Consider the following 12500-nt stretch of genomic DNA (forward strand, 5'->3'; position numbering starts at 1 on the left):
ATTTACACAGAATACAGAGGACTGACTCAATGCTCTGGTGAGGCATGTTTCGTTGGCCAGGGGTTTGAAGTGATTTAGTTTTGGTTCATATGGTTTTAGGGGTTTCATTTCCTCCCTCGCTCATTAAAGCCATGGGAAGTACTTCCATTGTTGCATGCTTCATGCTTCTTGTTTCATCACAGGAAGGTCTTTAGTGGGTTATTGTTGCCAAGCATTACAAGGTTATGAAAACTATCATATATATATATATATATATATATATATATATATATATATATATATATATATATATATACATATCATGTACCCACACTGTAGCTAGGCTGTTATAAGTTATGATGTCTCCTCACTTTATTGGCTGTTGTGAAGTAGGCTGTCATCCAGAAATGTTAGCATGGTGTAGTGCCTGGTTCGTTGTCTTTATTTAAAAATGGAAAATGGAAATAAATATATCGGTCATGAAAGATATCTTCATTTGACAGGATATCGCTGTTTCGAACAGCCTTATACAGTCACTGGTCCCTGATTATTGCCTCCAGTAACAGAAACCTCATTCACTGTGAAGCCTCACTGTTAAATCAACACAATCATTAACACAGTTCTAACCAACAACCTCCTCTCTTTGGTCCTGTTAGCAAGAAGCAACCTGGTTCTGATGCCATGGCCAAGTCCAACCCGTCCAAGCGTCACCGGGATCGGCTGAACGGGGAGCTGGACCGCCTGACGGGCCTCCTGCCATTTCCAGAGGAGGTGCGGACCCGCCTGGACAAACTCTCCGTGCTCCGCCTTAGTGTGGGGTACCTGAAGGTCAAGAGTTTCTTCAAAGGTGAGCCTCAGGTCACGCACCGGTCAAATACCAGGCAATCAGACAGATAACCTTTCATAGCGTCAAGCGTGTACAAACAGACACTCAAGATAAGGCAACATGAAAGAGATCATTGAGTGAAAGGATTATAGACCTTGTCAGCTTTAAAGCCACTGTTAGTGATATTTTCGGCATTTTGTAAAAAAAAAGAAGAAAAAAAAAAAAAAAAAAAATGTAAATGCATTTGCTTCGTTTCATTGCTAGGGTTAGGGTTAGGGTTAGGTTTTGGTGGCCCTGCATGCAGAAATCACTGACAATGACTGTGAAGGGGGTGTTGTATTAGGCAGGTCATCAACTGCCTCAGGACATAGTCACTGAATATGACAACACCGCAAAACTAAATATAGCAACACAACAGAAGAGCTGTGAAAGTAAAAGGCCTTCGTTTGGCTTTCACCATGAAAACAAACCTACGGCAGCCATCAGACCCCATTTCCGCTAATTTTCCCCCAAGCTAGAACATTGGTAAACACATCTGAAAAAGAGACTATCTTGTGTTTTCTTGTTATGATGCTATTTTTAAGCGCATTAGAAACACTGAGCTCCCCCCCAGTGTGTTGGCAGCCGGACAGGCAGCCACGGACATGAATAAATCAAGATGTTGTTGAATCCCTAACTTGTGCTCAGGCTTGCCCCTGTCACTTTGTTCGTGTAACCTGGGTCACCCAAATGTTTGGAGTCTCTGGGGTCGTTTCTCCATGTACTATTACTGCAGAGCAGACCATAATACACTTGTCCATGAATGCACTTGGTAGACAACACAATGGGTTATTTTGTATGTGTTGATACAATATTCATATTTTTCATATTTTATATGAATGTCTTAGCTTGCCTCAGAGAACCCCTGACTGAGCTCACGGTGATGACAGCCATGGCTAGAATACCACAATGGCTTCTCTTTCTATGGATCAAACTACATATTTTATATATCAACACTGTCTTGGTCACCCTTGGAAAGTTATGGTGACATAAAACTCAATAAATGTACAAGACAAGACATGTTTCATGGGCCAAAATCATAAAACACAATACTCAACTTGGCAACTGTCTTGCGCCAGTATGGCAGAGTAGGTATCTTGTCTCAGTTGTTTGCTTCACCACCCCTAGGAGGAAGGGATTTCGATGGACCATACCTCTCTGTCATGTGTTGTTGTGCTGATGTGAATGGATAGGAGTGAGTACTGGAGCAGGTATGTGACAGCACTGTAGACACTCGACGAGAGAGTAGGTTGCTTAGGAATGCATGGCATCGGAATCTGATTGGAGGAAAACATCATCAAGAGCCCTGCCCCCTCGGAGGAGGAGTCACAACCCCACCCTCACTGCAGAATCTAAATGGTACAAAAGAAGAAGAACAGGAGGATAATGATTTGATGAATTGATGAATTTAACACATTCTGAGATTCTTTAGCTCAAAGAATCTCAAAAGAGACTCTTTGGTGAAGATTATATACTGTAGAAGGAAGACAGTGATTATATTAGTATTGAATGTGGGACACTTTTTTTTGTTTGCTTTCCAGTAAACTAACCCTAAACCCTAACCCTAACCCTAACCCTAACCCTAAACCCTAACCCTAACCCTAACCCTAAACCCATGAAACTTAGAACTAGGTAGTCTTATCTTTCACCTCATCCTCGGTTGCAAATGATTCTGAAGAGAACCTATTGACTCATATCTTGAGTCATCGCTGTAAAATCTCCCAACACCCGCAACTTGTCAGCCATTCAGGGTTAATGACACATCAAAGACCATGGTGTTGGCAGACGCTGTGCTGAGTAAGTTATTTCAAAGCCTCTGGCTCCATCGCCATGGCTGTGGCTCCATTGCCACGTCTCTGGTTCCATCGCCAAGTCTGTTGCTGGATTCCAAATGCCAACTACCCCGAGTCTCTAGTCTACAAAGGTTTGGATAGGTACAGTATAATCAAAAGGGCAATTGCTTGACCTTTCCCTCTGATAGGTTTGGTTAGATGTACACCATATACAGTTAGGTCCGGAAATATTTGGACAGTGACACAATTTTTATAATTTTGGCTCTGTACGCCACCACAATGGATTTGAAATGAAACAATCGAGATGCAATTGAAGTGCAGACTTTCAGCTTTAGTTCAAGGGGTTGAACAAAAATATCGTATTAAACGTTTAGGAATTGCAACCATTTTTATTCACAGTCCCCTATTTTCAGGGGCTCAAATGTAATTGGACAAATTAACATAATCATAAATACAATTTTCATTTTTAATACTTTGTCGAGAATCCCAACCTGCAGGTTGAGATCAGGTGATTGACTTCCGCCATTGCAGAATATTCCACTTCTTTGCCTTAAAAAACTCCTGGGTCGCTTTCGCAGTATGTTTTGGGTCATTGTCCATCTGTACTGTGAAGCACCGTCCAATCAACTTTGCTGAATTTGGCTGAATCTGAGCAGACAGTATATCCCTACCATTTACCATGTGAAGGATCCTGCCATCATCCACCACTGTTGTTTTCCATGGACATTCAGGCCTTTTTGTGTTGCCGAACTCACCAGTGCGTTCTTTTTCTGTTTCTTTTTTTGGCCACTCCTAATGTTGCTGCTATCTCTCTGATGGATTTTTTTTGTTTTTGCAGCGTAAGGATGTCATTGCATCATTGCGTTCACAGCAACAGCTTCCAAATGCAAATGCAACACTTGGAATCAACTCAGATCTTTTACCTGCTTAATTGATAAAGAAATAACAAAGGAATAGCCCACACCTGTCCATGAAACTGCTTTTGAGTCAATTGGCCAATTACTTTTGGTCCCTTGAAAAAGAGGGGGCTACATATTAAAGAGCTGTAATTCCTAAACCCTTCCTCCAATTTGGATGTGAATACCCTCAAATTAAAGCTGAGAGTCTGCACTTTAAGCCCATCATATAACTGTAACTTGATTATGTTTTGGTAAACAGCTGAAATAATAAAAATTGTGTCAGAGTCCAAATATATATGGACCTAACTGTACTATCGATCTACACTTCACCTATCCAATCCTTTCAGACCAAAAGAGCGGCTTAGCGGCTTAGCGGTTTAGCGGATCGGGGCTAGGGACCGATTTGGAACTCAGCACATGTGTTTTTCTCTTCTCTCAGTTTACACTGTAGAGCAAATCATATCAATGGTTGACCTTACAGTACATGGGAATTATCAAGTTATAATTGAACTTAATAATTAATAATTAAGAATAATTGAAGTTCTAGCCTATGAGAACCAATGGTGTAGTCATAGCCTACACACTGTAGATGCATCTTCTGTGACTAGTCTCTAGGTTAACCTCTAACTGCCATAAGCGACAGCACAAGCTGTTGAATGGGGTTGGGGAATCTACAAATCACATCTCTGGATTTACGAGCTGTTAGAACTGGTTATTTAACGCTTAGCTCAGGAAAGTCCCAGGTCTGTGTTTATGGTACAAGGCTGCTGATTTTAAGAATGAATAGAGAAGCACAATAAAGAGGCATCAACCAACCAGTGTTGATAGAGGAAATGCAGCTCTTTCCCAACCAGAGGAGGTGACACATTCCTGAAGAGCCCCAGCTCCGCCCCCCCCAAGAGTACACAAGGTCTTAGTCAGTGAGTTGTTATAGAAAGTTCTTATCAACCTTTTGTTGCCTGTGACCTTGGTGATTGAAACTAATGATTAACCGTGTTCATTTGTAACTACGTGGGAGAGGAGCCGTGGAGGATTTTTAGTCTGCTCTGTTCAAATGGGATCAAAGACAGAACGATAGAGGGATGAGTAGACAGAATGTGAGAGGATTTAGGGATAAAAAAAGCGACATATATAAATAATGATAGAGGAGAAAATAATAGAGGGAAAAGTACAGTAAATACTGTAGGAAAGAATGGTAGATGATAGGATGATACGTGATAAAGGGGAAAGTGATAGAGGACAGAATGATAGTTGGTGACAGAATGATAAAGGTGTCTTCGAGGCAGACAACGCCCTTAGCGTTCCGAGGTGTGTGTTTGTTCCTGGGGCGACTCTGCGGAGCCTCTAAATCACACAGAGGTGTCGTGGTGCATAAACACTCACAGCACTGTGTGTTTGATCCCTCATCCTCCACCGCAAAGCTACAATGTTTAGGAAAAAGCAATTATATTCATTACCATAATGATTTATCTACACAATAGTACATTATCATGCATGCGTAAATGGTTTTTTGATGTGGTAAGATACCAGGGGAGGCTGGTGGAGGTAGAAATGGGAGGACGACTTGTTGTAATGCATGGAACGGAACGAGGAGTCCTCATTCCATTCCATGCATTATAGTGAGCCCGTCCTCCGATTTCTGCCTCCACCAGCCTCCCCAGTAAAACAGTCTAGGAACCACCTTCCTGTGTAATGCATTACCATTGACATCATATTACCAATACGAATAGAAGGTTTTCTTAATGCACAGCGGGTGTGATACTGTACCAGGTACAAGCCTTACAATACTAATGCATTACACACAGCTGGTCCATGAAGTTTATCACCCTCCTCTTAGCCCTTTCTGTTTTTGTTTGTCGTGACAGCTCCCTCCCTGCAATCTCTCCTGGTTAGCACTGTAGGTCATTGAGCTCACTGAGTTCAGGGAGATGTTCCATACCTTCACCTTTCCCCTGCACACAACTCCTCTCCTCCCTCCCTCCCCCCCTCCTGGGAGCCTCTGCTCTCCTTCTTTTTCCCTCTGCCCTTCCTTTCGCCCCCAGCTCGAAGGTCAAGTTCACAACAGGAAAAACATCCCTGTCCTAAAGTCTGAGGAGAGAAACAAACATCATACTGTTCTTAACCCTCGGTTAGACACATCCTTCACTGTCCACCCAGTCCTAGTATTGGAGACTATGTCACAACACATTTTGAATGTGTGGTTTCAGTGAGACTGAACGGAGGAGTCCCAGAGTATGGGTGGAATGTACATGGAGGTACTTGAAGAATGTAGGACATTGTTTACATTTTCAGTCTATGTAGGCCAATGAGTCATTGCCCCCTGTCGTATGGAATTTGCCCCCCCCCCCCCCCCACACACACACACACACTCTCTCTTTCAGTACACATACTGTATGTGAAATCCTCAGAGGATACTGAACCTATCCACACCACCTGACCTGTGATTAATCCAGATTGACATGACCTGATCTTCAGCGACAGCTGGACACTTTGCAAAGGACAATCTGTCAGGGACTATAGCGAAGGAGAGCTTGATCAACATCACACGACATTGGACATCTACTCACATCACATGCATCCTGTCATTGACTGTGGAAAACATTCCTTGTCACATGCTGCTGCATAGCATATTCAATTGCGTGTTCAAAGTGGTCCTCTGTGGCTCAGTTGGTAGAGCATGGCGCTAACAAAGCTTAGGTTGTGGGTTTGATTCCCGCTGGGACCATATATACTGAAATGTATGCACTCACTGCAATGTAAGGTGCTTTGGAAAAAAGCCTCAGCTAAATGGTGTATATTATTATTAAAGGAACTCTCACATACACTTATCAATGGTACTGCATTACAAACAAATCAAACAAATCCACTTCTGATCGTATAATGTAATCATAATGTCTCTCCAGTGTCACATTTAGATCTCTAGAAATTAGAACCGTTTGGTGTCATAGTAAGGCGGTTATTTCTTTCGTACACCAAATGCGGCTACGCTTCGTGTATCGCCTACCATGTCATCTTTATCCCAGCCATTGTATTAAGTAATGGCTTTGAACCAGAGCTCAAAGAGACGCGGCGGTATTGTTAGCATGTTCGTTCTCCGTGTGACACAAACGAACAATGGCCACCAAACACGTGTGCCATTTATACACTTGCTTGCTGGTATCAGATTGCAGCATCACACGCTGTATTGTATTGTATTCACGGATTCCTCTACTGCATTGTAATCAAAGACCTTTGATATCCGTCATTGTGATGCCGTTCATTGTCTCTGTGTCCGTTTGGGGGTTTGGATTTCCCAGAGACTTGAGTGTGGCTTGATTACAAATAGGACTCAGATCTGAAGTAGGACGTAATATGGAAATATGGAGCCAGAACACTTGAGACGTGGACAGCGGGTAATCAGATTATAATACTTTTAGCTACGATCGACTTTTAGCTACGTGCTTAGTAATGGCACAGAGGCCTAAACGTATTACAGAATCTCTCTTTCGTTTCCTTCTCAATGCAGAATTGAATCGGCTTGGTGCTTAAGTCTTTGGTTGAGATAGCCTACAACCACAGCAGGTGACAACAGCCCAACGTCAAGAGCATCAAACGACTGTTTTCATAGGGTCTTTGCCTTGGTGCTTAAGTCTTTGGTTGAGATAGCCTACAACCACAGCAGGTGACAACAGCCCAACGTCAAGAGCATCAAACGACTGTTTTCATAGGGTCTTTGCCTTGGTGCTTAAGTCTTTGGTTGAGATAGCCTACAACCACAGCAGGTGACAACAGCCCAACGTCAAGAGCATCAAACGACTGTTTTCATAGGGTCTTTGCCTGGGCGACGAGAGATAGAATCAGAGAGGGGCTAGGTGGACTACGTAGGGCTCCCCGAGTCAAAACAAACGCTAGCAGCACAGCACTCATGTGAAGACAAGCTCAGAGCTCTGATAATGATCCTGTGAACGGTTAGGGAGAGAAAAGACAGAGAAAGAAGAAAGAATGAACAAAAGATATTTGGGGTAATTCTAGTCACATTTAAAGAGGCAGTTACGAAAACAAAGAGTTTAGAGGTTGAGTGTTCTGTTTCTTTCTTTCTTTCTTTCTTTCTTTCTTTCTTTCATTCTTTTGTGTTTTTTTTTTTTTGCAGTATTTAAATGGATGATACGATTGAACTGATTTGCTCCCCTGCCTGAAAACAACATCTGTGTGTGTTGGCTTTTGAGCGTGAATTTATGAGGTAACGCTAGATATTTTGAAGCACTCACGGGACGTTCCTCTGGCGACACATTAGTGTCACTGTGAAAAATGTGAGTGTCTTTTCAAGTTCATTGAAAACATCCTCTGTCTGTTAGCCATTATAGCTGATGTGGTGACATCATATCGCTTGTTGTAATTTGATGTCTTTGGAATGTCTACAATACTTATAGAAGAAACCCACATACTGTAGACACACATACAGTACTCTCTCTCTCTCTCCCTCTCTCTCTCTCTCTCTCTCTCTCTCTCTCTCTCTCTCTCTCCCTCTCTCCCTCTCTCTCTCTCTCTCTCTCTCTCTCTCTCTCTCTGTCCCACACACACACGCACACGCACACACACACACACACATTAAACAGAGGCAACGGCCTGCTACTTGGTAGAAAGGAGAGCATCTGTATTGGAGTGGTCTTCTCCTGTTTGTTATTCAATCATGACTAACTGATCAACAGTACGTTTTTCCTGAAGGACATATTGTTTTGCTTAACAGTCTCTTTAAAGCCCAGTATAATTCACCTGTCAGCCCAATATCAACATCTCTGAGGAAAAGGACATTTTACTGAAGTGACAGGTTTTATTTTCATTGAACGATTGCCTGTTGGCTCCGGCCTCATGGCTCGCCTTTCAGACTAGCGTGAGAATGCAAACGACCACTGGGAAGTAGTTTTAATGATGTTTTTATTTCTACAAACTGAGTTTGGTGGAATAAGGCTCATGTTTTGGCTCTCTCTGGCCTATAATGCACCAGATTCCTCTATGTTGCCTTGTTTGAGATCGAGTAAAATAATGTAACTGTGGGCAAAGCCTGTAAACTCTGCTGCCCTGAGTTCATACAGTACACACAGATGGGCCCCAGGAAGACTAGTGGTCGCTTAGCAACTAGAGACTCTGAATAAACAATACAAATTAGTTAAAAAAATAATATATATATATATATATGTGTGCTCTAGGATTTGTAGTGTTAGTTTGGTAAGGCGCCCTCCGGTTTCTCAGGTTATAGTCATAAACCAAAAACTTTGGAAATGTCCAAAAAACGCAGAGGCACTTTTACCATTTTGTATTAAATAACCTTTATTTCTTCATGGGCTTAATTTCTTAAAGTAACAGAGCGAGACAAACAATTTGTTGTTGACGTGTATCAGTAGGTGGCAGAATGGGCTCATTTAAGGGTGCACATAATTACAAAACAGACAAACATAGGTAAATGTAAATAATAATACATGAAAAATACATGAAAAATAAATGTCAGAACAGCATGACAGCACATCTTAATTGACCTGAAAAAAAAAACATGAATTATTACGTAAGGCCTAAAGTCAATTTCCTGGTTGAGGCCAGGGTACTTCATACATCCAAAAGGTCACTCTTTGTAAGTGCATTTCTATGTCTATCACCACCCCAAATAGTTTTTTTTGATCATCTCAATGACTTGGACTTGAAGGCTGGATAGTGCTTAGTGCTGTGTTTCTCTTTGTAATGCTCTGTCATAGGATAATCCATATTTCCTGTACAAACAGCAGATGTATGTTCAGCGAAGCGCACCTACATCTTATACAGCAATACAGATTAGTTATTTTGAATGGCACTGCGTTTTGCAGTTTTGGAAAGAAAATCCAACACAGTGTTTGATTGTAAGGGGATTAGCTACTGGACATTTGCCAAGAAGGTCCAATTTTATTAGCCACCTTTTTGTTGGAACAATTGTGGAGGTAGGGATCAATAAAAAACCAATCAAACTTGATTTTCTGTAACACATACTGTACAGAAATGCAATGCGCTTCACAAAAAGGATTGTTTTAAATGGATGACCTTTCTTCTGCTGTTGACTTCCTTTACCCTTTCACGGTTGTTTTGACTATGTGTTCATGTAGCCTGCCGTCAGGCTTGCTTACAAATGTTTGCCATGACATTTACAGTAACAGCTTCCATAAAGGATCAGTCTGTTTATTTAAAGCTGTAATCAACAGACAGTGAGCCAACTCTGGTCTTTACCAGAGAATCCACAGCCTATCACAAACATAGAGGATGTATGAGTGTCTTTGTTTGAATATCATGAGTCATTGTATCTCTCTAAGGGCACTGAGGAATTCCAAAATATCAACAACTAAATGTAAGCCAGGGACGATGACACTGTTTCCCCGAAGCGGAGCACAATACCCCAGACAAAAACAAACGAAATATGTCAATGCAAAAAAGCATGCCAGAGACGGAGATCGAGAGAGAGCGAGAGAGAGAGAGAGAGAGAGAGAGGAGAGAGAAGAGAAGAGAGAGAGGAGAAAGGCTAGATGTGGCTTGGAGGTTCTAAGTTCTCGCTGTAGTCTACATTATTTTTCATTCCATTCTCCTTTTTGATAGGACAGGTCAATAGAAACCATCATTACCGCAAACAGTCAACAAACAAAACAATCTCCCCCTCTGCTGCTGTTGAGCCACTACCAATCGAAACGAGACTTTATCAGATTTAGGGGGGCTAAATTTAGACAGACGACATGGGCCAATTTCAGCGTTTTTTTTGGCCTCCAAACGATTCCCGCACCAGCACAATGGTCTCTCTTCTGAGAGCCCTGATTAGCTGCCTGGAAAGTGTGATAAGGATCGGTGGTGGAGATAGCTAGACTACAGCATGCCAGTTACCCAGTCCACATGATGGAGGCAGAGTGCATCTCAGTGTGTGGAACCAAAGAGACAAGAAGAGTTGACTGTTTTAAATCTAATATGCATCGCCCTCCCTTTACCTAACTGGATTATGCATTGTTGACGCATCCCCCATCTTGGTTTCTTTCATACACAGTTCTATGAGGCAGTCGCGACAACACTATGAAAAGAAACCGTCAACAAGTCCTTAGACAACGGCTAATTCAAACCGTCATTGTTATGCTTCATCCTATCAATCAAGGCCATTTCCCTTCCCTAAATTCCTAGATTGCATTCTTCTCTGATAGGAAAAGGGCTGAGGATCCTTCCTCTCCCTGCGGTCATGGAAGTAATAAGCACATTCATCAAGTGAGTGACAGGAGGATGAGCCTATGGCAAGTGACACACCTCATTGGCTGTTGTTTTGTCCTTAGCCCCGCCCCTTCCTGCACATCTGCGTGAGAACAGAGATCTGTGTACGGGATCTGCTGGAACTAAATGTTTTCAAATCAAGATAATATTCCCCTATGCATAGCTGGCATGCTTTCATTTCTCCCCCTTTACCTCTAACCCCCTTTCTCCCCTCCCCCCCTCTTCTCTCTCTACCTCTCCCCTTTCTCTCTCTCTTCCTTTCTCTCCCTCTCCCTCTCCCTTTCTCTCTCTCTCTCTTTCTCTCTCTCTCTCTCTCTCTCTCTCTCTCTCTCTCTTTCTCTTTCTGGCCACCTCCCCTCCCCCCCCCCCCACCCCAACCCAACTATGACAACTTATCTCCCTTTCCGCAGTGATTAACTCCCTTTCTTACTCACTCTCTCTGCCTGTCCCACACAAGTTACGAGAAAATGTTCTCTTTTCATGTCAATGTAGGTAGGTCTTCTTTCGGTTCACTCATTCTCTCTTTCTGGCTTACCCACAATCTCTCAATTCCCCTCATTCATCAATTGACTGTATTTCTCCTCAGATGTCGATAGTTATATTCAGACTCAACTTACTATTGCAGATGATAAGTAATTATATACTACATGGCTGTTTAAGTCATGTCTTTCATGTACATAATACGCTCCAGAGAGCTCTCCTAAATAGTCAAACCAGATTGTAGAATTACCTCTCCCCCTTTCTGATCTTTGAATTTCTTCTAATTACATACTGCTGAAAAGATGTCAAATCCTTTAAAGGGATACTGCCTGTGAGTATTTCTCTGAATGACAAGGATGTTTGCCTGGAGAAGAGTCTCACAAAGGAACTTCAAACGCCTGCTCTACATTTGGTGGATCCTGTAATGGCGCGGTTTTGACAAGAGTAAAAACCGCGCTGGGATGATGGATAGGAAGGGCCTCTCAGTGGTGTCGGGTTTCATAAGCGCTCTGAAAAACACCCGGTTTCATGGACAATCAGCTATGGTAGAGGAGGCCAACAATGTTTGCCTTTTTCTCTTGAGCCAAATGTCAATGGAATTGAATATCAACTCATCAAACATTTGAATTACAATCAGAGACTTCTGTATGCTGGTTAGCAGGGGAGCTAGATTTGTGGTAGAGTCATATCTAGATCCGGCCAAACCTTTAATCTAATAATTTACTGCATTTGCTTACTGTTACTTGAAACACCTGGTTTTAACTTGGATATGAGTATGCTAAGAGGACTGTCAGTGTATCTGAATGAGCTGTATGCTAAGCTAACACATTAACTTGGACACCGTGCCAGGTTCTCACTTGACATGCTTTCATAAGCATCAACAAATCGTGTGTGCATTCATAAGGGCGTTGGCACGTTAGTGGTTTGCCTTATGCAGATGACCTAGACCTTCACTGTAGGCCCATTCTTTGAGCTCTACGAAGCCTGTGTTTACAAATCAGCTTCGGTTTCTGCTCAGACATTCAGAAACATTAACAAATGTATGCGCGTCTGTATTTTTCATGGCTTAGCCCTTAGGACGGATGAGAATACAAATCAAGTAGTGTATTACGGAAATGTATTCATTTGGATTAGTAACTGACCATGTGAAAAACAACAGTCATGGTAGTAATCAAAGCCAAACTGAATATATTTGATTTGTGATTTCTATGTGATTTGTAGGACCGAACTGAACAAGTACAG

The 12500-nt window shown here is 42.2% G+C and overlaps 1 protein-coding gene across 1 annotated transcript in view; it reads left to right on the plus strand.

Annotated features, from left to right (window-relative positions):
* The window catches only part of LOC310813389 (aryl hydrocarbon receptor-like), a 38521-nt gene that overhangs the window by 7870 nt on the left and 18151 nt on the right, over positions 1-12500 (plus strand). The window contains exon 2 of the mRNA XM_083682361.1: positions 636-826. Within this exon, the coding sequence (XP_083538487.1) occupies positions 636-826 (191 nt within the window). The remainder of the gene's footprint in view (positions 1-635; positions 827-12500) is intronic.

This window comes from Argentina silus, assembly GCF_951799395.1.
Source record: "Argentina silus genome assembly, chromosome: 12".
Classification (NCBI taxonomy): domain Eukaryota; kingdom Metazoa; phylum Chordata; class Actinopteri; order Argentiniformes; family Argentinidae; genus Argentina; species Argentina silus.